The 26,560-nt window shown below is 45.1% G+C and overlaps 1 protein-coding gene across 1 annotated transcript; it reads right to left on the bottom strand.

Annotated features, from left to right (window-relative positions):
* Positions 1-388: 388 nt before the first annotated feature.
* On the bottom strand, positions 389-26,560 carry LOC110856989 (cadherin-related tumor suppressor). Its single transcript, XM_022105578.2, has 22 exons — positions 21,709-26,560; positions 20,821-21,528; positions 19,724-20,235; positions 19,495-19,607; positions 12,782-13,093; positions 12,357-12,696; positions 12,189-12,284; positions 11,906-12,087; positions 11,592-11,849; positions 11,363-11,518; positions 11,000-11,244; positions 10,644-10,900; positions 9,377-9,557; positions 5,962-9,284; positions 4,775-5,878; positions 4,652-4,702; positions 4,459-4,578; positions 4,258-4,374; positions 3,688-4,168; positions 3,093-3,612; positions 2,742-3,009; positions 389-2,654 (listed from the first exon to the last, which is right to left on the bottom strand). The coding sequence occupies exons 1-22, from the start codon at positions 25,752-25,754 to the stop codon at positions 961-963; spliced, it is 15,084 nt and encodes a 5,027-aa protein (XP_021961270.1). The 5' UTR covers positions 25,755-26,560; the 3' UTR covers positions 389-960.

Below are 26,560 nucleotides of genomic sequence, written 5' to 3'. Positions count from 1 at the left end.
ATGGGTTGGATTTGTGAGAAAATTTTATTGTATCTTGTGGATAAAAAATAATTTAGCAGGTTTTCTTGAACGGGAAAGGTACAGGTTTCTCAGTCTCAATGTTGTTCGTGGTTTTTGAGTAAATAACAGTTCGAGAGAGAAATTGAGACAGAGATGAGACTTGAATAATGAGGCACATTGAGATTTTTGGTTTTTGATTAAATTGAGTTGAGAATTTCCCACGGTCCGTTCCACTCGGCTCAGCAGAATTCTTGGGAAGAATACCCATTCGGTTTTTGGCCAGTAAATTGATGTACCAAAAAGTTTACATTTTGATAAGAATTGCAAAGTTTGTTAATTTTGATGCACAGTTTTATAATACACATTTTTTTGCAATAATTCACTCATATTTTTTTTCAACTTGTTTATTGAAAGGGTTTCTTTGTAGTATTTGGCACAGGGTCGTTAATAATCAAAACTATAAAATTGAAAGATATTTATCATTTCATTCATATTATGATATTTATCATGGCTCAGGCTCGTAATGAAAATGTATGAGCATTGTCATATATCTATCTATCTATATTCTTAATTATATTGTTTGTAGCGTTTTGTATAGAAATATTTCTAACGTATTATTCTACTTTCCTGGTAACTAACAAATACAATAATTTAAATAGATACAAATAAATACCAGTTACAAAGGTTGAAAAAAAATCAGCAGATACAAAAATTTGAAATATTTAATAATTATAATATCTGTGTTAGAGTATCGATGCCATCACATAACATTATCTATTTATTTATTTTATACTGCTGCGGAATTCACTCTTTATCAATAATATAATGCCAGCCAACTGTATGAAAAAACTATATACGACGAGTAATACATGATCATGATGGCGAATAAAATTATAAATATGAACGAGGGAAAAAGATGAAGAATTCGAAGTACACTAATTATATTTAAAGTCTTTTACATCAAATGTACTCTTCACTCGGTCTCCTACTACCATTTCGAGAAGATATGGGACCAGAATTACCAAAATTATTAATACTTGGAGGCGGAAGATTATTATTCGACCCTCCTCCTGCCGAGGGCGGGGTGACGTCCGGAAGTTGGGCGATGTCGTTAAAAACGCCCGACAAGTTGTCAAAATTTGGACCCCAGTTGAGTAAGTAGTCCCACCGCATGGATGAAGGTCCTCCCGCACCACCACCACCGCCAGGGGGATGATGACCCGACTTTGACTTGGCATACGTATTGTTAATATATGCTAAATCGTCATCCGAAGCCACTAAGGTGGACAAAGACCCGTGAAACGATCCTTCCCCGTCCTCCACATTATTGCCCCCCGTGTACATTCGTGGGTGGTGGTGATGATGGTGAAACCCACTACTTCCGACCCCCTTGTCGTTATCGTAGTCGAATTCGGAGCATGAAAAGGAGTCATTTCCCGACTCGTCTTCCTCACTCGACGTGTCTCGTGACCGCTGCTGTTGTCTGCGACGATGGAGGTGGTGATGGTCAGACTTGCGTTCGAGTAGGTTTGACAGGTTGTTCTTCCTCTGGTCCTCACTCTCCGAGCTGAGGTCGTCCAACGTGCTGATGAGACTAGAATTATTTTTGTGTCGAGAGTTATTCAGGCGTTCGATTTCCTCCGCGGTTAAACCGATATTCATTCCGCCATTGCTGGACTCGCCGCCACACTTTTTTCTCTTCTTTTTCGTCCCGTGAGAGGAGGACGCGTTGACGATGGAGCTTCGGGAGGAGGATCGGCTAATATTTAGGCTGCGTTCACTCTGACTCATGGCGTCCTTCTGGGTCGTGGCGAGCAGGGCGCTCTGCAACGGTTTCCCACTGATGTCTTGTAGGGTAAGGATTCGGGGAGTGATTTGTTGCGAGAGTTCGCTCGAGGGGCTCAGTCTTGCGAGTGGGGTGCTCTTCAGGACGTTGGAGATGGGGCTTTGTCTTATCCCGCTGTGATGGGAGGGGCGATTATTTCCAGAAAAGTGGTGGTTGTGTCGGAAAGGGGAGGATTTTCGACCGCCTAAATTATCCCGGAAACCTTTGTAGTGATAGACGATGTCAATATCGGAGGGGGCGATGGAGCTGGCATTTTCCAAATCGTAATGTTCAGGCAGATCTGGGATTTCAGGTTCCATTGAAATCTCATGGCCGGATGAGGTAAGGAAACTGCTGTGCGGGGGACTGTTGTTGGAGTGCATTTGAGTCGATGCAGTACGCTCGATTATGTCAGGTTTTTGATAACAAGTATTATTCGCGACCATCTTTTTCGAATTGCGGACAAAATTTCGGAGAGCTTCAGACTCCTCGTCGAGCAGGTGACTGCGAACGACGTCGCCCGGATTTTGCACTCCGGTTGATGGTTTCGCAGCCACTTTGGAATTTGGTAAAGGGTTCTTTTCCCTTTTTCGCATCCGGAAGACGACCACGCTGCCGAGAATTCCGACGAGCAGGAAGACGAAGAAGACGATGACTAAAGTGACTCCGATGCTGAGCGGGTCAGGGGCCGTGGCGGCTCCAGCAATGGCACTGTTGCAACCTCGCGTCAGTTTCCCGTGCGTGACGATGTAGTCGAACACCCCACCGGAACCGTTCATAGGTTGGTTCTCGTTGTTTATGGTGAAATTTGTCATGCATCCGGTGAAACCTGAAATAGTCGTGCATTTATTATTTTATATTTTTTTCCAAAAAATTATTTTTTTTTCCAAAAAATAGTGATAAAATCGACACGCACCATTGTGAATAGAGTTTGTCGGAGTGTTGTCCAGGGTTCCACCGAGCACGAGAACGGTAAGGTATGGATCGAGGAAGTCATGAGTGGACGCCACGTCAAGTTCTTCGCCCATGGGTTGCCCATCTAGTAAAAGTTGAAGCCCTCTATTCTGAGAAACTAATTTGAAAGTGTGCCACGTTCCGTCGGATACAAACGTGCCAGGAGTTTTCATCTTAATTGGACGATTCGATCCAAGACGTGAACTGAGTTGTAAACCTCCTTGATCCAACTGTAATTAGGAAAAAACAATTTATAAATTAATAATTGTATTCTTAACCCATTAAATTAAGCCACGAGTTTGTAATAATTTACTTCAACTAGCGTGTAATCCTGTTCACTTCCAGAATAAAATAAAACTCCGTCCGTCTGAATCGTCCGGAAGCTGAGGGACACAGATTTTGTTGACGCAATTTCACGAAGTTTTCTCGCCCTGGTTGCTGACTGTTGGTGAGGCAGGATTTGACTCCGTTTGTACTTTTCGCCCAGTTTGTACTCGACATACGACCCCGTGGAGAAGGAAAATGGGAGGAAGGCTTCTTGACAGTTGGATGCAATAATTCCGTTGCAGTTGCAGGCGTTCGTGTCCCACAAATCGATACATTGTCCTCCCCCACATTTCGAACCGCTGCAAACATTCTCGCTTCGTTGACACTCTTCCGAAATTCCTCTCGACTCCAGAGGCATGGACATGTTGAGGAAGCGTCCGTTCACTCCAATGCTGTGAATGCATCCGACAAAATCGTCCGTTTGGATTTGTCCTGGTCGTTCCAAAACGGACTCGATGTCCTTCACTCCGCCAATGAGGAGTGGCTGAGACTTGAAGTTTAGAGTTCTGGAGAAACAAGAAATGATAGATTTAAAAAATTTTATTTTACGAGATATTGCAAAGTTCGTAAAAAAAGCTTACCCAGATGTTCCATGTCCACTCGCGTAACAAGATGGATTTTCAAGTTTACATTCTTCACAGACTTCACCGCCTTGCTGGCAGAGGGACACGTACAACGAGACCACGCGGCTGTTCCGTGTCGCAATGATGCGATACCATTGACCATCCGCGACAAATTTGCTGACAGGGATGTTCGAAATTTCGGTTCTCGTCCCTCCGTAGGACAACACCGGTTTTCCTGCTATTAGTTGAAGTGCAATAAAGTCGGATCTTCCTCCGGTCTGTTCGCCAAAGTCGTACGCAAGCAGAGCGTTCCTCTTGTTGGTTGAGAATGTTATTGAAATATCGTTCGTGTTGGGATCCAATGGTGGAAACGTCATGAAGGATTCTGGTCCAAATCCAAAGGCTGACTTTTCGCAGTACCGGCCAAAGTAGTGGGCCCGACATTTGCATTTTGGATAAGTCGAGATGCCACCGATGGGAGAAGAGCATTCTCCACCGTCTAAAAAATAGGAATACGTCATAAGTACGCCAATTATGTATGGATCTAAATACACACCTAAAAATTAGTAATACCAAATTTGTACTTACTTTGACAAGGATTTGGCTTGCACACATTGTTCAACGTTTGGCAAGTGTCACCTTGAAATCCTGGTCGGCATGTGCAAAAGTAAAAGTCGGAATTCTGATTTTCGTTACATGTCCCTCCTGTCATGTGATAAACAACATACATTTATCAAACCAATTCTTGTGGCGTTCCTAAACAATAATGTATAATTAAATAACTATTACCGTTTAGGCAAGGATTAACTTTGCAAACGTTGCTTTTCTCCGCCTCACAACGCTTCCCTTGTTTATATGGTGGGCAGACGCATGAAAAATCGTACCCTTGGCGAATACAAACGCCTCCATCTGAAAAATGAACATTTAAAATTGCTACGTCATGATTATTCGTATTTAAAGTCTCAATTTAATTTTTAATTACCTTGACACGGGTTCGGACTGCATGGTTCCTTCCGATGTTGACAATTGACACCTGAATTAATCAACGAAAAAAACAGTGAATACAAGTTGTGGTACAATTGATTGAAAATTACGGTGTACATACCTGTGAATTCTGCGGAACATTCGCAACTCAAGTCCATCACAAGCTTCGGAGAGGACAAGATCAGATGCGAACTATCCACCGCAATGTTCTGTTCCGGGGACATGCTCAGCGTGTGAGTACACGTCCCTCCATTCTGACAAACGGAATCCTTCGAACACGGCGAGTAGTTGATGACAACAGACGTTCCGAAGAGACGCTCGATCTCACCCTTTCTCGAATTCAGACCTCGCACCACCTCAGATATCGAGACGTACTGATTCTCACTGGTTGAAACTGCCAAGACGATATTTGTCCCATCATTTTTCGAAGGCATCAAACTATACACGATCGTGTTCGATTGAAACACTGAAGTCAACCAGGACATGAATCGGAGGTAGAATTTAGCCAAAAATTGCGACGGTTCAATCCCATTAGCTCGAATGATGACGGAATTCTTCACGGTGAGATCTTCAACAAAGAAAAACTCGGTTTGCATAGTGGACACGACTTCGGCATGTTTCCCATCGTCCGACACGACCGTGATGGATTGGCGTTTAGTGGAAGGAAATTTCTGAACGAGTAGGTCACACTGTTTCTGAATGGTGAAGACGTCCCCTCCAGACTGCAAGCGGCACGAGTAATCTCCAACAATGTCGGCATCAATGGGTTTGACGGAAGCGACTTTCTCCACGTGTGTAGTTTTCGTGCCGGTGCTGCTTCGTCTTATGAAAATTAGGACTTGTGCATTTCTAGCCTGGGATGGAGAATCGTTCGCATCGGTCACTCTGATCTTCACGTCCTGCTTCCTCTTCAAAGCGGGCTTCCCATTGTCGGATATTTCCACCGTGATGGTAAACTCGGGAGTGGTCTCTCGGTCGAAGGAGGTTGTCGCGTAGACATTTCCGGTCTCGGAATCCACCTTGAATTTTGACGCGTCACTTCCTCCCACGAGATTGAAGGTGAAAGGGCCTCCGTTTGGAGGCATGTCCGCGTCGAGAGCTTGCAACGTCATCACTTTGGTGTTTGCGGGCTCGTTTTCCAAAATTTCTCCGACAAGAGAAGAGTTTTTGAGGGTTGGGGCATTGTCATTGATGTCGAGCAGGGTCACAGTTACGGTCGATTTTCCTGTGAAATAATATAACACAAATGTAATTTATTGCAAAGGACACTGCTTAAAATAATCATGATAAGTTAGTGAAAGTACTTACCTATGGCAGGCGGTGTCCCGGTATCAATCGCCCCCACAATCAAATTATAACTCGAGACAGTCTCCCTGTCCAACGGCTCCATCGTGTAAATGACACCCGTGATCCCGTCAATCCTAAACGTTTTGTTGTAACCTTCACTAAGAATCTCGTAAGTGAATCGATTATTTGCCGGTCGAACATCAATATCGACAGCGACCACACTGGTGACCGAACTCCCCACGGGAATATCCTCCCTCACATCGACACGGTATTGCTCCTTCTCAAAGACTGGGGGATCATTTCCATCCTGAACGCTGATTACAATCTGCGCCTCGTCCGTATCATTGCCACGAATGGAGCCCTTGTTCTTCGCCAGGGCGGAGAGGACAACTCTCGACTGCGACTCCCTGTCCAACCTTCGTGACACCGTCAACTCTCCAGTGATCGTGTTCACCAAGAAACCACGGTCATTGCTGGAGCCCACGAGGATATAGTACACGACGCCATCCTCCCCACTGTCCTGGTCCGTGGCTTGCAAACTCCCCACGTAAGTACCCACACTGGCCGACTCGGACACGCTGAAGTGGAAAACAGGTTGGACGAAGCGGGGGACGTATTCGTTCACTCCAATCACTGACACGACCACTTTGCACGTCCCGTGCATATTGGAGTCTGGATTGGTCGCCATAATGTCGAGGACGTACTCGTTCGTGTCTTCATAGTCAAAAATCTGAGTGGAAATTATAATCCCGGTGACGGGGTCGACGCTGAAGGCGTGTTTTCCAGACCCGCCAACGATGGCGTAGCGAATGACGCCATTCTTGAGGGAGTCCTTATCCTTGGCGGATAAGGTGAAGACTTTGGATCTTAAGGGAGCATTCTCTTTGACCCTGGCGTCATACACTTTCTCCTCGAAATAGGGAGGATTATCATTGATATCGGTCAAAATTACGATAAGCTCAGCATCACTGGATAACGGTTTGTATCCGAGATCGGTTGCAGTAATTTTGAGAACGTACTCCATTTTGGTGTCGTAGTCCAAGTCTTTGTGAATACTGACTGCTCCCGTGGTGGGATTTATCTCAAACTTTTCCTGCTCATTGCCACGACTAATGTCGTACAAGATGTGACCATTGGGTCCCAAGTCCTTGTCGGAGGCGTTCATTGTAACGATGACGGAGCCAAGGGCCTCATTCTCCGGAACTATGACACGATAACTTAACGAGCTAAAGATTGGGGCGTGGTTGTTCGGCCCGGTTATGGAAAGTGTCACGGTGACGTCGTCATAAAGTGGTGGGATCCCTTTGTCAATTGCTCTCGCGTGGATTACAAAGGTTTTTGACAAGTAGGTCGAAACATCTTCGGCCAACACGACCCATCCTGTGTGCTTATCAATGTCCACAATTTCAGACCCGTTTCCCCCGATTTTCAAATACTCGACTTCCGCATTGAGGCCAAAGTCGTTCACGTCTGTGGCGTGGAGTTGAATAATTCTCGATCCGACGGGCATGTCGAATAAGATTGGGGAGAAGTAACCCTTCTTGACAAACTTGGACGGGTGGTTGTTCACGTTGACGACGTTGATGACAACCATGACTTCGGACGACATGGGAGGTTTGCCACTGTCCACGGCAGTGATGACGAGGCCGTGCTCATTTTCAGGGGAGAATCGCTTCGACGGGTGTTTGTACTTGATTGCCTTCTTCGTAAATATTTCACCACTGACGGGGTCCACGGAAAAGAGGTCGGACTGATGTTTCAGAGAGTATGTAACTAAAGAATTCGGACCTCTCTTGTCCCGATCAATGGCGGACACTTGTCCCACAAAGGATACAGACTGTTCACTTTCTGGAATGTTGAAATTGTACGAGGACGTCGATTCAAACTCGGGAGCCATATCGTTCACATCTTCAATAGTGATGGTGAGCAAGGTTTCCGCCCTCCAGGATCCATCCTTGGCCGAAACTTTGAGCAAATATTCGTCCTGCAACTCCCGATCGAGCGACCCACTCACGGTCACATTGCCAGAGTACGGATCAATCTTAAATTTACCACTTTTGTCCGTGAAACTGTAGGAGCAGTTGGCATTTTCTCCGACGTCCTTGTCCACACTGGTCACTTGGATCACAAACGTGTCTAAGGGTGAATTTTCAGTCACATTCACACTAAAAAGACGGGTAAATTTCATCGGATTGTCATTAATATCTTCAACATGCACGGTCACTGTGGCAGTTCCGGATCTTGGAGGATCCCCCAAATCAACGGCTTCTATTTTAAGAACGTATGCAGAATGTTCTTCCCGATCGAGTTTTGTTTTCGAGTAAATTTCCCCCGTTTCTGGTTTTACTTCAAAGATTTTTGCATACTTTTTGGCACTTTCGCTATGCAGATAATATCTCACGGCACCATTGACCCCAGAGTCCTTATCCACTGCAACCACCGTTGTAACAAACTTGGGTCCATACTCTTCCTCCGGAATGCTCACGTTGTAATGCTTCCTCTCAAACACGGGACTGTTATCGTTCACATCGCGAACACTGACGTAGATGGGAATCGCGGCACGAAACTCGGGCGCTTCCTCGTCACTCACTTCCACCCAAAGTTCGTACTGTTGCGCGGTCTCGTAGTCCAGGCCTTGAGAGGAGATCCGCAACTGACCCGATCTTCGATCTACGACAAACGCACTGCCCAAATTTCCCCCACCGATGAAGTATTGAAACCGGTGGAATTTGTGGTCTTGCGGGGAAGCGGGGTCACTCTCCAGCGTCGTGACGACGGCATTGCTCACATTCTCGAGGAAGGAAAACTCTTGCTTGGCGGCTCTAATTTTTGGGAATTTGGACGGACTGACAAGGTTGATTTTGATGGAGGCGGAGGAAGACAGCGGTTCACTGGGGAAGGAGTCGACGGCACGCACTTCCACGAGAAGACTGCTCTTCCCACTCTTCGACAAGGCGGGGATCGTCTTTATCACGCCGGTCGTTTCGTTCAGTTGGAACTTGTCGGAGTCCGGACCTCCGAGAAAGTATCGAATTTCCCCATTCACTCCGGCGTCCGCGTCCATTGCCGTGACACCGAGGACATAACTCCCCGAGACCACGTTGCTTGGAATGCTGACCAAGTACGAGTTCTGCTTAAACTTTGGAAAGTTGTCATTCTCGTCGAGCAGATTCACAATCACTTCCGCTGTCGAGCTCCGTTGGAAGATGAGACTCGAGTCGATGGCGACAATGTTGAAGCGATATTGTTCCTCGAGTTCCCTGTCGAGCTCGTTCTTGCTAAAGATATCGCCCGTGATCGTGTCCACGTCGAAGGGGACGGGTTTGGCGGATTGGATTTTGTACCTGTGGGAAAAACCATGAATTGTTAAATCGTCACATTTACTTTGGGTTAGTAAAAATTCCGTCGAATTGCTTATCGAAAAAATCTCGCTTACCGAACCACCGCATTTAAACCGAGATCCTTATCACTTGCTTGCACTCTAGACACTAGCGTTCCCGGAGGCGTATTCTCCATCACGGACAGTTCGTAGTGATCATGCTCAAACACCGGGTCACAGTCGTTCTGGTCGCTGACGATTACTTGAACCATTCCTGTCCCGGTGAGACGTGGAGTTCCTGTTTGAGTAAAATATGCACATTTGAACATCCCATTCGTATTGGTACTGATAAATTCATAATCATCATCATGGTGAAATTATGTATCTATGAAAAAATGGTCAAGTTGTTCGCCTATAGAAAAAAAGAACGCATAACTTTACATTCCGCGTGATATGATGACGACGAGAAATTCCGTATAAATTAATTAACCATGCAAGATAACAAAGAGTGAACTCATAATTAAAAGAGTGCAGAACACTATGAAATCCAAAGTGAACGAGGGGTCAAGTAGTTCATTTCAGCCCGAGCAACATTTAACATTACGCACATATTTGCATTTCATTTCACCATTTCAACTTGGCCCGTCCGATTAAGCAATCCGTTAATAATATGAAGCCTACATGCAAGCAGAAGACCTGTCCTCGCTGCTCTAATGAAATGAGACATTGAAATTTAAGCAGGTGGAGAGGACAGGCAGAGCCAGGTCTCATGAAATGCGACCAACAAACGCCAACATTAAAAACAATCTCTTAACGAGATCATAATTTTCCAGCTAAAAACCACCGATGAGACTGATTTAAGATTATATTCATTCTCCTTTGTTCCATTTAGATAGCACAACACATGAATGCTCATGTCCCAGGATAATATTTCGCTTAAAGCTGCCTTCACTACAACCTGCTTGCTGCTTACATGGCTAGATGCGTGCTTAGCGGGTGGGTTTCTTGGTCTTGGTCTTCTTCTTCGGCTAAACTTCTCCAACCAGTTCCCACGTCTCACAATAATGTTGTTCTGCTATGTATCTCCTATCTCCTCCGGTATAGGAAGAAGTAACGAACAGGTTGTTACTTTAGACGATGGAGGAACTCTGCCTCATTCTCATTCTTTCCACCTGTGCCTTCAACCTCATCATCTACAAACCCTGCCTGCCCGGCACATACAACCTCACGATAATAACCTAACCCCTATCAGTGCACAAGACAAGTCAAGTGCCAACAACAAAGTAAAAGTACTCCTCCTCCTCCTCCTGCATGATGATGTAGTCCGTCGAGGAACGTACAAACGTATGTGAAAATGAAATAAAATCTGGCAAGTCGTATGTACCTGTATCCATCGCCACGATGGTCAATTGGTACTCGGACTGCTTCTCCCGGTCCAGGGCGCGATGCACGGTGATTTCTCCGGTCGAGGCGTTCACGCGAAAGGCATCCTTGTCCCCGTCCTTCATGAGGTAGCGAACTTGAAAGTTCTTGCTCAGCGAGTCGGCATCGTACGCGTTCACCTGGACCACGGTTTGGGGCAAGGCGTCCATGTTTTCTCGGACGTAGGCGATGTAAGGGGCGTCAAGAAAAATTGGCGACCTTGAGAAAAAGTGAGTGAGTCAGCCAGGTACACTTTTTTATTAGCAGGGATGAGGCATTCATGTTTTCTCAATTTTGCTGCTCATGAAAAATACTTACCTATCATTCACATCCAAAATGGCGAGGGAGACGGTGGCCGTGTCATAAGTACTTTCTTCCTCCTCGCCGAGATCTTCTGCCTGGATGGTGAGCGTGTAAGCCTTATTCCGTTCAAAATTGAGTCCTCGAGCGACTCTCAAAATTCCAGAGTCATCTCCAATGCTGAAATCTCCGTTGTGATCTCCGCCAATGATGGAGTACCTGATCTGGGAATTGAGCCCTTCATCCATATCGAAGGCACTCACCTGAGAGGAGCAGAATTATTTTTTTGATTCATTTAAATGAGAAAGAAAACATGAATAAGGATGCATGAGCAGGTGATAAGGTGTTTTTTTAAGAAAAAAAACAGAGGTCAGGTTTTACCTGAAGAATATTCGTCCCGATGGAGGAATTTTCAGGGACGGAAGCGCTATACTGATGCGTATCAAATTTGGGCTGGTGGTCATTCCTGTCTCGAACTTTGATGAATAGCTCTTGCGTTGTGGATTGAGATGGATCGCCACGGTCTCGTGCAGTGATCTACATACACGAATGGAGAGAATATGGATGATGATGGGAATATATAATTGGACACAAGAAAGTTGCCACTTACACTCAACGTATAGTTGCTGACATCTTCTCGATCAATGTCACCAATGACTCTGAGCAGACCGTCGACCACGCCCAGGCTGAAGGTCGCCTTCTCGTTGTGCAGGGTGTACTCAACGTAGCCGTTTCTTCCCTCGTCCCGGTCGATGGCTTTCACCACGAGGAGGACCGAGTTGATGGGCGTGTTCTCCATGACCATGATCGAGTTGGCGGATACGAATTCGGGGGCAGCGTCGTTTATGTCTTTTACGGTGATGGTGACCTGTGCATTTATTTCGTTTATGAATGTGACCACAAAATCAGAGAAAGAGCACTTACCTGGACGGAACTTGAAAGTGGGTTTATCGAAGCTTGATCCTCAGCTTGGACGAGTAACTGATAACTCGCCGTTGTCTCTCGGTCCAATGATTTCAGGGTGTAAATCGTCCCATTTTGGAATATTGCGAACGCCTCGTCCACATCTCCGTGCGTGATGGAGTACACAATTTCCCCATTGTCGCCTAAACCATTAACCGTAATCCCATGTACAACTATGTATGAACTATTTTACTAACAAGCACAACTTTCACGGTGAGGAGGAAAAGCAAAAAATATTAATTACCAGAGTCCATATCAGTCGCGGACACTGTAACGATGGACGAACCGATCGGAATACTTTCGGGGACCTCGGTCGAATAAGTGACAGGTTCGAAGACAGCTACAATTTAATTTTGTCAAGTTAAGCAAAGAGTCGCATAATAAAATCGTCATAATTAAATTATGCACGTACGAGAATTATCGTTCAGATCCAGCACGTTCAAATACACGGTCGTAGTCGATGACAAACTTGGAGTTCCGGTGTCTTGAGCTTGCACCACGAAAATGTAATGTTGCACATTTTCATAGTCCAGTTTCCCCGTGAGAAGAAAAACCCCATTGTTCGGGTTAAGAGAAAACACATCATCTCCCCACCCGGACAAAATCGAGTAGGTAACCTTCCCATTGACCCCCTTGTCCAAGTCGATCGCGGTCAAAGTGCCAACCACGTGGCCGGAAGGGGCGTCCTCCGCCACGTCGAAAGAGTAGGCCGACTTGTTCCACGAGGGCGGATTGTCGTTCGCATCAGTCACCTAAAGATTCGTCGTGGTGTAATTTTCCCGTCTTTCGATAAGCACATATCCGCAAAAATTACAAGAACAGAAATCCATCACTCACCATAATCATCACCGTCGTGTCGGAATACTGTTCTCCGTCATTCGCCCTGACCACAAGTTTCCACTCTTCTTGCACTTCTCTGTCCAACGTGTCGATGATTTTGAGCACGCCAGATTTCGCGTCCAACAGGAACTTTCCCTCGTCTCCTTTCACAATGGAGTAGGTCACTTTGCCCGTCAGGTCTTCATCGACGGCGTGCAAGGTCGCAATTTCCTGGCCGACGGGAGCATTTTCCGAAATACTGAGCCCCACCCCGTCCCCCTTCGGCCACACGGGTGGACTATCGTTTACATCCAGGACACTCACTTTCACCTGCAATTAACCATTAATTAAATAATGTTCATGACCTCAGTTGGGAAACCCCTCGTCATTCTTCACTCTTTTTTTATCCAATAGGAAGCGATAAATATGCATGAGATTGCTTAAGTGATCTGGTCCGCACTTTATTATTATTGCTCATCAACCAACTCCTATTAGGAACGAAACATGCCCATTGTGTGTTCTGCTGGTGTGGAATGAACAATTTGATTATTTTACCCGAGGCATGATTCGGCTCACGCGTATTTTTCTTATTGACAATATCGCCCTATCTTTCGAATATTAATTGTCAAATTGTTCCGTTAGTGAGCATTTTTGCTGATCATCCCTCCCTCCAACCCCTCCGCATAAATATGCAGATACCAGATGCCGTATAGTTCATAATAAACAGGCATTTTACTAAACCAATGTGCAGATTACGAAATGGGATGGCTTAACAAAACTTGAAACACGTTCCTCTCTCTCATCTCTCGTCCTACCGATTTAATAATAATTGTTCGCAGAAATCGAAATGATAAATGTGAAATGAAATAATAAATCATTTTGTTTTCATTCCAAAAGCTAGTCCAAAGGCTTAAAAATTTGAGAGACGATTTGAAAAATGTGGTTATACATCCAACAACCAACTCCGAGTTCAAATAACTTCAAAGGTGTGAGAATATTATGCGCGAGAAGCTGACGCTTTATGACCTCGCTCGCATGCTGCAAACTCATCATGTTCATGTTTATTATTCAAAATGGACTGATGGTTGGTCACAAATTTATATTTATCGAGTCGAGGGGACGACGAAGAGAGAGAAATATAATCAGTCCATCGGAGAGGGTAAAAAAAATCAATACATGGTCACCGTAGGGGTTCGTAATCAGGGTGTACCTGAATTGGACAAGGGAAAGATTTTTTAAATTCACGGACCGTAAACTCGCCTCCTCATGACTCTCGAGAAGTATTTACAAGTTTATATATTATATTATTATTATTATTATGGCCGTCATTCACTTATGCACTGACTGGATTGCATTGCTGTATGCGCTACCCATCATTTCACGACGCTGGACTGGAACTGCCGGGCCAGAAGTCAAGTCATCATCAGGTACGTAGGATTTTATATTCTGAAAAAGGGTTGGTCATGAAGTCACTGCCTCAGCGGCATGTCGGAGCCAACAAGAAGAAGAACTGCAAGTATTTACAACATATGTACGTACGTGTACGGATTCGTTTTGCTGTTCGTCGTCGTCGTGTAGAATTTCTCATTAGTCTCATTTAAAATGGAATTATTATACGAATAAGTGGTGGTGTGACATTGGGGATTAGCAGGAGCATTACATATGCAAGAAAAAGCTGACTGAGGAGCAGAATAATATCTGCACTTTTCTCGTCGAGGTCTTCTTCTTGCACTGGACAGCCTGGGAATCACCCTGATTTACAGGATTCGTTAGCTAGCATGTTGCTAATAAGAAACATCGAAGCTCACTCATCGTCAGCAGCAGCAAAAGGAATGGATAAGTGAGGAGGAGGTGGATGGATGACGACTGCATGGCCGGATGCTTTGCTATGGACGGTGGTGGTTCTTTCTAGGGTTGAGAGAGAGATGCGTTTATGATAAATGTGGCAGTACACGAGGAGCGGAGGTAACAAAGTTCACAAATTGGCATCGGTGCCGATATGGCCTTAATATCTGGCTGCAGGAATCTTGTGAAACAAGTTTTAAGCTGAACATGAAGTGCGGTGAGTGACTGACTGAGCGTCGCACACTGGAATGAATGCTCGACTAACTGGTACACATCACACGGCCGAATACCTTTTTCTGTGTCAGGCCAAAATGAATAGATTACATTATCTTTTGTGTGAACGGGTTTAAGTATCTACCCAAAAACGACGGCCAGTCAGCTAGCCAGGTATGTATGCATATGAGGAGTCGGATGGTGCTGGTTGGTAGTGGGGTTTATCTTATTATTGCGTAAACCTAGCTCGCTCATCCTCCGAGTTGAAGATGTGCATACGAAACCAAGAAGAAGATCTTGACCGCCGTGAATCCACGGTTTCAACTCACTCACAAAAAAAAACTATTCAACAACACATACGAGTACATATACACAGCTTTTACTTATGATATAAAATATACATCCCGTCGTACGTAATAGACAACAACAACAACAACATATTCGAACCACACCACACCACCACCCTTTCATGACAAGCATAAATTATTGAGAAACTAACCCATGAAAAATTATGGAACCAATTCTACCCTGGTGTTGGTGTTGGTGGATGTGTGTGTATTATTTAAGTAAGGGGCCTACTTGGCCCTTTGCCTTTTCCACTTCATTTTCAATCACGCATCAACCACCACTAATAATCTTTGCATCTTTTACACCACCATTATTTAATCCGCCGTCCTCCTACTACCTTATTTAACGTGATAGCGGCCCATTTAATACTTGTACACAGTTTACTTTCACAAGTAACACGCGAGTAGCAAAAAGTTGACTATGCAGCGATACGTCCCACGCTGCATTGTCACATTTTATTGTGGATGGATTTGCATTTTCTGTCATTTTTCCATGCTACTTGGCTTTTCTAGAGCGGAGGAATATTATTATTACAAAAATATGTATACATTCTCCACTCCCTTGGGACTTGCATACTGATTAAAAAGAGGACGACGACGACAATAATAAAATGCCACACACAATCTCCATTTTTTAAGCGATGTTTGTATATGAGTCAAGTTTTCTCAAGCCCACGAGAAGAAGAACTCACATAGCGTCACATACACTCTCAAGAGCACATTCAAACTCGGATTGTTGGTTGTCAACAGGTGGCTTGTAAACTAAATGTAAAAAGTGTTGAGCATAAGACCGAAATTTCGGAACTGTTTGTTTTGATGACAGGCATAATCTGTCACAACGATCTGATTTTCTATTCCGAGCAGACCTTCGAGAAAAAAAGATGGAATCACGAGAGCTATCTGGGCCTATTTATTTACCTGCTGGATGGATGGGTCACAGCAGCAGCCGTTCTAATAAGATTATAGGTACCACATATACCCCTTCCTCCCTTCCTTGATGGGGACTCAGACTCCAGAAACCTTAACCAGCTTCATCTCCCCCTTTTACCCTATTACTTACAACCAACCAACCACCTCACGCAGGTAGAACAGGTATGTATGCCGTGGAGAGGAGAGAAGGTACACAAAAAAGGAAAAGGAATGTATTCTATGCCCACTTCTCACACGTCCTCTCGTATAGAAAACGGAGAGAAAAAAGCAGCAGCAGAGTGGATGAGGAGGTACAAACGACGACGACGACGAGGAGAACGACGACGACGAGAAATATCATGAAGCAAGCTAGTGAAGTAAACGAAAAAGGCATCAGCGGGGTGCAAAGCGCAGTTGGAGTCTCCACACAAGAGAGCAAGATATTTGGTCCTTGAACTGCCAGAAGAAGAGGAGTCTTCTTCGTAAGAAGCAGAAGACTGACTAGCTTGGCTTTTCAAAAACTGTTTATACTCAAGCCAGCCAGCAACGTAAGGTAACAACTTGGGCACGTTGTACTTGTTGTACCTCATCATCATCCAGCAATGAGAAGACCAAGAAATCTTCTTTTGCCCACCTGTCTCACTCTCCAACAACCCTTTCTTCTTCTCATCTTCAACAACCAACGCAGATTCGTGTATACATTCTGCTTTGCCGTGATTTAACTCATCGATTATGGATGTGCCCATCGAGTAAGCGATTTTGGAGATCACTTTATGCCGCACCTAACGAAATGCAGCTCAAAAAACCGTCTGACCCAGGACTGACCGTTTTTTCCTACGCAAAGTAGGACATTGTTCTTCTCAAGAACGTGTTCAAAATCTGTTTTTATTTACCGAGTCAATGCTGCGAACCATGACGAAAGTAGTTAGAAAATTGTGTAAATATTTCAAATTAGGAACATTAAAATTGTATATTAAACTGTGGTCTACGCATTAAAAGGAGACCATATTTTGCACGTGATTAGATTTGAGTCTTGTGTAGGAACACATGATGTTTTAATTTCCTAAAAATTCTGAAACTTTTTCTTACGTACGAAGCAGGGTAGCGACCCATCGCACAAGAAAGCCATGCCCGCTCACCATGGGCGAAGCCTAATCAAATGCAAACTCGAATGAATGCGGATGGATGAAGAGAATACGAGCCTCATGACGAGGATGATCAAGCACCTGGTTTATTATGGAGATGATGCTTTTGAAACTACACACACACTTTCGCTTCCTTTTCATTTACAAAATGAGCAACAATACAAAAAGTGTTGCAGACTGGAGGTGCAGGATCAAGCTGATTTTCCCGACGACAAAAGTAGACAATGTCACGCCGGTCTGTCGGGTCACGATGAATAAATAGTGTACTCGCAGAATGCGGATTTTCGGCACTTTTCCCCTAATCTTCGCCTATCTACAAGTTTTCATTGTTCACCTCCCCGTGTCTGTGGACTCCAGTCTCCACTATTCAAAAAACGTCCTACATTTCTTCGTATTCTCTCCATGCCTGCATCAAGCAGACTACACAGATTTCTTCTTCTGTCAAGTCATCAACTTCCATCATCATCATCATCTTTTCTTGGACGGATTCTGATTTAGGAGCAGCAGCTCAAAGTGCATGACCAGACCTGCCCGTAAAGAATGTACGTCAAGAGAGAGACCAAAAGATGTTGAAGCAGCATGCATCCCAGACCACTTTCCATCAAATGATGATCTGCCCGAGCTATGTAGAGACAACTACTCAAAACATCCCTCTTGTTGTCTTGCTATTTCTGGCCTTTTCCCATTTTCTTACCTCATGCAGGGTCGGAAACCATTATCCAACGCCAAAGAGGAAAAACTAAGCCAAACTCATCTTTCTCTTCTGGGTCTCCTGCACAACAATTAAGAAGAAGAAGAAGGAACTCAGAGAAACGAATCCTCTGCTTATCCTTCATCTCGATAAGAGAAACCATCCTCGTCGTCGTCATCCTTCTTGCCATGTGCAGTAAAACCAGAGCGATGAGGAGCAGCAGCTTATTACTTTTGTGACTGGAGCGAGCAGATAAAGCTCAAGAAGATACATACAACTCCTTGACGAAGAAAAAGATGAAATCCTTTTTCTCACTGTCTCATCTTTTATTATCCTATTCCAATAAATTACAGAATGTCTCAAGTGCTCAAAACCTTATCATTCATTGTTGACGATGATGATGAGGCAGAGAGTCAGCAAAATAAGTGCTGTACACGAAATACCTCAAATGGTGACGACTACTGAGTGGATTTTAGAGAAACATGACGACGTTGAGCACTTGTGTCTCATCTCATCAAACTCTCGAGAGATTAGCGATGAATAACCCGAGATCCCACGGGGATATTCTGCCGAGATTTGAGTATTATTATGATTATTATATATTTCTTACGAATTGCCGTGTGGGCGAGCATGACTGACTGACTGTGTGAGAGTACACGGATCAGGTAATTATACACACATTAGCTAAAACTTTATTAGCCTGCACCACCAAACATTCATCTACAGACAATCTCTCATGCCCATGTTTTTAATTAAAGAACGGTCCCGAAGGTGTACATGCATATGTACAAATACATGCATACTTATCCATGTACGTGGAAGAGGGAGATAGAGAATTGAACGGAAGTTGATGTCATACGAGTTGGCAACTCTTTAATTCGATTGCTGTGTATCCTGCAGAGCAGAAAACTTACATAACCGGAAAAATTTCTCAATCGTTTATAAATCAAAAAAAGTGAAATTGTAAAGTGGTAACGCTGCATGACGCTATTCAAACCTCCTCCTTCGTCGTCCTCGTCCTCTCCTCCCCAGGTCCATGTGTGCTCTGAGACGACAACAATTAAATGCAGCATGAGATATATGTAGAAAATGCTGCTTAATGTGCCGTATACAAACCCCATTTATTAAGAAAGAGTGAACAGATTGGTGGACGATGATCAAGACGATCACGACATGATGATGATGATGATGTGAATTGTTTGGCTGGTCGGACTGGAACCAACTTTCTTCTTCTGGCGAGATAATATGCTAAGGTGGACGTGAAACACGTAGTCCACTAAACAATTGTTCAACAAAAGGAAAAACATGGCTGGAATGTCCGGGTCACACCACATGCTAATTCTTTTGAGTGTGTTTAATTTGAATATATAATTTAAGATGCATGGTCACCAGCATGTCTCTCTCTTTTTAAGTCTGACAGGGTTTTGTTTTTTGGAATCAGCATCATGCAAAATTTGTTTCTTGCAGAGAACAAGACAGAGACGAGTGGTGGTGGTGGTGGAGGTGGCGTCGGTTTTGGTGTGTAAGTTAACAATATAATATTAATTCGTAATAATATTAATGCAAAATTATCCCTCTTACTTGAGTGGAAGCCGTGTAAAGTCCTCGGGCACTCACAAGAACGGCATAAATTTCAATATGGAAATTCCAGACTCCCATTTCTCTGTCCAAAATTGCAGCTGTCGAGAGAATCCCTGCAAACAAACCCACGTGAAAAAAAAACGTTTTACTTCATTCATCTACACTGTTCATAATTGACTACATTCTCAATTATCATATATACTTTTGATGATAAGAAACATCTACTTACCACGTTTCACGTCAATGTCAAACAACCTATTTTGCAAAAGTCCATCTGGGGAAGTGATGTTGGTTATGTAATATTCGACATCGTCACTCGCGTCTAAAACTGACGCTCCTCCGCGACTCGCCGTCACGGTCATGATGGACGAGCCGAGGGGTTCATTCTCCGAAATGGCGCCTTGATAAGTCCCCTTCGCAAAGTGAAGCCCACTTGAACCACTCTCTTCCGAAACGCCCAAAACCATGAGGGCCAAGTCGCTGTACTTTCTTTGTGACTGGATCGCCTCATCCGTCGCCCGGATGGTGAGTTGATACCGTGGTTGAACATTTGTAATGCGACGTCTCACTTGAAGCGAACCGGTAATTCGGTTTAACTCAAAGAGATTCGTGTCACCACTTAAAAGGTCATAGGTCACCACGCCATTAGAGTCAGAGTCCAAATCGGTTGCACTAATTACCATAATTTCTGTCATGGCCTCTGAATTAGCCCGAAGCAGAGCAGCATTTAGGCATGTGAACCTGCAAAAAAAAGTTGAAAATGTGAGACACTCGCGTTGTAAATCATGTAGCCAGTCTCACCAGGCTGCTAAAAAACAACCACCACCAGCAGTTCGGCGAGAGATGGGATTCAATTCATGCATAATCGTATGCATAAGTTATGCAAGTATACAGTAAGCATTTTGGGTTTGCAAAAGTCTACTTTTGAAAGCAGCTCGAGTAAATATCGAGTGAATAACTTGACCAATTGGTCTGCATGGACTTGGGGTAAACACGGATTCTTATTATTATTATTATGCACTTGTCTCATAAAAAGTTAAAATGAAACTCCTCAACAACCCACTGGCGCCCCTCCCTCTTTTACGTCTCAGATTTAAAGTTTGTTTAATTCGCAAAGTTTTTTATGCCTGGTCGTCTGGTGGAGTAATCAAGTGTTTTTCTCAACACTTGATTGCATCAAATGTATGTATGCAGGCACATACGTATTTTGTAAACAGAATTATTTATAATGAAAGGAGGCGGAGTGGGAGAAAGTAGAAGAAGAACGAGTTGCATAAAAATAATGAATAATTAACTTTTGCTCATAATAATCCGACTGGTACTTACTTGGGCTCGCAGTCGTTGACATCTTCCACAATGACGGTGACTAATTTCTCTGAAGATAATCTCAAACTGACCGGATTGGCTTGATCCTCGGCAACAATGGTGAGACGAAAAGTGTCTGCAAACTCCCTGTCGATGGGGAGCAACGTATGAATCGTGCCGGTGGAGGAGTCAATCCCAAAATGTGCTCCAGGTGGTGACTGATGTTTAATGCGGTATTTGACCCTTCCATTGTCCCCGGAATCCGCGTCGTCCGCGGTAATCGTGACAATCGGGGTTTTCAGAGAGATCCCTTCCTGAATCTGTCGCACCACGGAGGTCGACGGAAACTGTGGGGCACAGTCGTTAAAGTCCAAGACTTCGATGGTCATGTCCATCGAGGTGGAAAGTCGAGGACTCCCAAAGTCCGCCACGGCAATGGTGAGCGTGTACTTTGTAACTTTTTCATAGTCCAATTGCTTGTTGAGATAAAGGATTCCGGTTTTCCCATTGATTCTGAAAGTGTCATGTCTATTGCCTCCAGTCAAAGAATAGGTGAGTTGACCATTCTGTCCCAGGTCGGAATCTGTTGCGTTGAACTCAATCAATTCCGTGTTAATCGGTGTTGTCTCAACAATTTGTAATTTGCTCGTGGCAGGTGAAGAGTTGTACATGTCCAGGAGGGATGACGGTGATATGGATGATGGTGATGGTGAACCCTCACTGTTTAACCTGGGGAATAATATGGAAAAGATAATTTATGCATTAAAATATAATCTTCTTCCACCACCACCTCCATAATTTAATCATCATGGGGTGATGGATGGATGGATGTTATACATATTTATTTCAGAATTTTTCTGAAATTTGGATCATTTTTGAACAACAACAAAGTTAATTAAACCTCCTCACCTGACGACGGCCGACTGGAATACGGGGACGCAATCGTTCGCATCCAACACGGTCACTGACACATTCACGAACGAACGGAGCGGGGCAGTCTCCGACATATCTTGCGCCATAACGGATAACAAATAATTGTCTCTGCTTTCACGATCAAGCATGTTCCGGAGAGAAATATGTCCCGTTGCCCCGTCAATTTGAAACTTGTCCATCTCATTTCCGTCCCGAATGGAGTAGAAAATCTCCCCATTTTGTTCATCATCCGAGTCCATCGCGACCACCCGGACGACCGAGGCACCCACTTCGGCGTCCTCGGAAACTTGGACGTGGTACGTGTCCCTCGAAAATTTGGGGACTTCGTCATTCACATCGGTTATCGTGACGACGACTTGCGCCCTGTCGCTCAACTTGGTCACGACCCCGTTGTCCTCCACCCTCACTTCCAACGTGATGGAACTGTGACCCAGCGATTGGACGAGTTGTTCCCGGTCAAAAGAGCGGGCCGTCTTGATGAATCCGCTTTTCGGATCGATGGAGAAATCCTGATGCTGGGCGGATGTGAAGAGATAAGTGAGTTCCGCATTTCGTCCCATGTCACCATCCACCGCGACAACTTTCCCCACGTAGCTTTCTTCCGGTTCGTTCTCCGGGATGGTGAAGGTGAAAGTTGAATTTGTGAACTTTGGAGCGATGTCGTTCTCATCAATTATGTGGATGACAAATGTCGTGATGGATGACCGTGCCGGGTTTCCGTTGTCCTTGGCCATGACGGAGAGAGAAAAGTAGTCTTCTTCTTCTCGGTCGAGGTGAGATTTCACGTATAAATTTCCATCAGGGAAGATTCCAAACTTTTGAGCCGAGTTGCCCTCCGTGATTTCATAGTTCAGTTCAGCATTGAGCCCGACATCTTTGTCGGTGGCTTTCAGGGTGAAGAATCTCGTGTTGACGGGGGTCGATTCCGGGAGAGAGGTTTCGTAGGAAAAGTGGTCGAAAACGGGGGAGTTCTGATTCACCTCGGTCAGGTGGATGAGCATGGTTCTCTTTGATGACAGGGGTGTTGCTCCCGAGTCGGTCGCCTCTATTTCCACCATCACTTCGGAGATGGTCACGTGGCGGAGGGGTTTGATAAGACTGATCAACCCGGTGGAGGGGTCGATGGAGAAAAGTCCGAGGGGGTTGGTGGGGAGGGTGTAAACCAGCTTGGAATTTATCCCCTCATCCAAATCGATCGCTGTCACGACCACGATTTCCTCTCCGATGGGGGAATTTTTATGAATGTTGACCTCCCAGAGGGACGAGTAGTCCCACGAGGGGACTTGGTCATTGAGATCGGTCACTTTTATCGTGACGGTGCAAGAACCGTGGAGGATTCCTTTTTGTGCAAAAATTGATAACGTGCGATTTCCTCGGGTTTCTCGGTCAATCAATTTTGTACTCATGATCGCTCCGGTTCGTTGGTCAATGGTGAAAATTCCGTCGGGATCTCCATTAATAATTGTGTACTTAACTTCACCACCACCATTTTTACTGTTGGCAGAAGAGTCCTTCTTGTAATTGTCGCTGATTTGTACTTTTCCAACTTCTCGAGTAAACCCGGCCGGAATTTTCGAACCAAAGTCTTCCACAATGGAGAAAGTGTACGCAGCCTGTGAAAATTCCAACGCTTTCTCCCCATGTTGAGACTCAATTAATATGTTGACCATTGCATCGTTCTCACTCGTCTTGCCTCCTCCGTCCATGGCGGAAATTTGGAGCTGGAATGACAACGCCCGAGAATTCAGAAGACTCATTTTCAACACAATATTCCCAGTTTTTGCTTCAACCCCGAAAATCGGGCTGGGTGCGGATGCCAGTTTATACGTCACTTTCCCATTAACCCCCGAATCCGGGTCTGTTGCAACCACATGACCAATATTGCTCCCCACTGCGAGCTCTTTGCTGACCGGGATAAAATATTCAAGCGGGTAGAAGGCGGGGGCGTGGTCGTTCACGTCTTTCACCTCCAAATGAACAACCGCCGTGGATGAGAGAGCCGGATTTCCGTGATCTTTCGCAATCACGTAAATATCATAATTTTGAACACTTTCTCGGTCAAGTTTTGCTTTTGTTATAATTTTCCCAAAACTGGGGTCAATTTGAAACTGGTTGGGAAAAGCAAGCTCTGTTTGCGGGCTGAGGACGTAAGTGATGGTTCCATTCGTCCCTTGATCGTGGTCAACTGCGCTCACCGTCGTCACTTCCGAGCCGGGTGGGACATCTTCCAACATGGAAACCTCAATCATTTCACTGCTGAATTTGGGATGTTCATCATTTTCGTCTAAAATTGTGATCTTAATTTGAGCATGAGTATACTTCGGGTATGGTCCCCCATCCCTCGCAGAGATTTTGAGTCGCACACTTCCCTGTTGTTCGCGATCCAGGAGTGATCGCGTGGTGAGAAGTCCGCTCCGCTGATCGATTGTGAACCACTGCTTCTCATTCCCAGAAACGATGGAATAAATGACTTGGGAGGAGGAGGACTTGTGTTTATGCGTGGTTTCCTCTCCCGTCGCAGTAATGCTCGCCACGTAGCTCCCGATCGGAACGGATTCGCGGAGGACTGCAGAATATTCCGTTTTGGCGAAGGAGATTTCTGGATCTTGGTCATTGTTGACTTCAATTATGAGAAATGCGGTCGAACTGCAGGACGGATTCCCACTGTCGCGCGCAGTGATTGTCAAGTTGTAAAAGGGGACTTTTTCCCGGTCCAACATTCCATTCGTTCGGACGAGCTGGAAGGAAGTGGTTGACTCGAGGATAAAGTTTTTAAGCTCGTTTCCATGCACAATTTCTACCACGGTGTCCCCGTTTGGACCTTCGTCCATGTCAATGACGGAAATGGCTGCCACGACGGAGGCATTTGGGGCGGATTCGAGCACATTGGCAGTGTTGGCGGTGGGTGGGAAGTAGCGGAACTTGATGACTGGAGGGTGGTTCGACTCCACCAAGGTCACCGTCACGTAAGTCCTCCCATCTTGACGGGGAGTGCCGTGATCTCGCGCAAAGACGGTGAGGACGCAACTCTTGGGACAACTTTTTGCTCCTGGAGCACAATTCTTGGGACAATTGAGGGGTTGCGCGGTCCGAATGATGCCAGTCTCCGCTTCGATGCTGAATTGTTGTTCAGTTTCAGAAATAAAGTAGGAAACCCGGGCATTTTCTCCTTCATCATTATCCGTGGCGGATACTTGCAACACGGCCGTTCCGATTTCCACACTTTCATTCAGCGATGCGTAATACTGCCCTTGTCCGAAGACGGGTTGACAATCGTTGACATCATTGATGGACACGTTGACATTGAGAAATCCAAATCTGGGAGGAACCCCGTCATCTTGAGCGGAAATGTTGAGTCGGTAGTTCGGCTTAGTTTCCCTGTCCAGTTTTCCAGTCGTTTCCAAATGGAGGAAGGGCGCTTCTCCGCTCGGATTGGTGGTGACGACGAGGCGGAAATGACCGTCCTCATTCCCCTCTACAATCTTATACCCGGTGTGCACCCCGTTGGCAGGGGAATCTTCATCCTCCGCGGTGTCGAGGAAAACCCGAGTTCCAGAAATAGCCGACTCTGGAAAGGTCACCGACACTTCGGGCTCCGGAAACGTGGGGGAACAGTCGTTAATGTCCTTGATGTAGATTCGCACCTCGATCGGGTAAGTGGGCTGACTGGAGAGGACGACAATGTCAAACTGGTCATTTTGTAGTGACTCGCGATCAATTTCCTTCCTCGTTCGAACCTCTCCCGACGTCCCGTTGATCACAAAGTAATCGAGATATTCGTTAAAACGGTACGTGAACCCGGGTTTTGTGGGGATTCTTCCAACAAATGTTCCCACTTGGACACCCTCCTCAACCCCGAAGTCAACCCGCATATCGACCGATCGCGACGACCCACCCCCAAAGGGTGTGGAACCCCGGTCCCGCACCACTTTGCCCGTCGCTCCATGGAGCAGTAGCAGCAGGGCGAATGTGACCGCACGGATGATTGCATAATGGAATTGCCCCATGCGGTACAGCAGCATTGTGTGTGTCACTTCCTTAGCAGTGTTTTAATGTCATATTTAATTCTACGATGTCATCATCACCGATGCACATGCACACACAAAACAACACTTTTTCACTCGGATCACATTTCACTTGGATCGTGACGTGTAAGCCCATACACTCGATAAGAAAATTTCTTTAACACACTTCTTCTTGCCCCATTTGATCTTCCTTAATCCTAAGTTCACTCATTTTTCTAAAATCTCAACATTCCATGCTCCAGTTTTCAGGCAAGGATGCACACACACACAAACACAGGAACGAAGCACATTCCTCCAAAGTGGTAGTAATCCGTTCCCATCATTCTTCACTCCACCACCACCACGAACTTCTCCACTTCTTTGTCCACTTTTCACCCATGCACTTTTTCTCACTTTAATATTACACGCTGCGTGTCAACCATTAAAAATGTGTCGCATGTTGTCGAGTTCTCATTACACTTCACAAAAAACTAAGCTCTTTTTCGCACACTCTCCAAAAACCGAGACACTTATGTTTTTGCACTGAATAATTACTCGCATCCTGTCAACTTATCTATTTCTCCCCTCGATAAGCAGTTGCTGACCCATTGCTACCAAGAAATGTGTGGGTACCGGCAGAAGAAAGCCATCACTCTCTGGTATGCGAGGCTGTAGCGTCGTCGTCGTGGGGCCGGAGCTGGTCTGGCCGGGTGCAACTATGCAATGAAACTGTTTGTTGTTGTCTGAGCACACGGTTGTTCTATGCCCCTCCGGATGAGAAAGAGAGGTGGATTGTTGTTTCGAGAGTAAAAACGAAACGCAGG

The sequence above is a fragment of the Folsomia candida genome, unplaced genomic scaffold (genome assembly GCF_002217175.1).
Source record: "Folsomia candida strain VU population unplaced genomic scaffold, ASM221717v1 Fcan01_Sc017, whole genome shotgun sequence".
In the NCBI taxonomy this organism is placed as follows: Eukaryota; Metazoa; Arthropoda; class Collembola; order Entomobryomorpha; family Isotomidae; genus Folsomia; species Folsomia candida.
Note: the sequence above shows the minus strand (reverse complement) of the source record. Positions and strands in the feature narration are given on the sequence as shown.

What these genes read in the sequence shown, in the direction of transcription:
- LOC110856989 (XM_022105578.2), bottom strand. Translation starts at nt 25,754, where the DNA reads ATGCTGCTGTACCGCATGGGGCAATTCCATTATGCAATCATCCGTGCG. An exon ending in ATTTTGGATGTGAATGATAG is followed by an intron (nt 10,901 to 10,999) that starts GTAAGTATTTTT and finishes CTTTTTCTCAAG; the next exon opens with GTCGCCAATTTTTCTTGACG. An exon ending in CGGGACACCGCCTGCCATAG is followed by an intron (nt 5,879 to 5,961) that starts GTAAGTACTTTC and finishes ATTATTTCACAG; the next exon opens with GAAAATCGACCGTAACTGTG.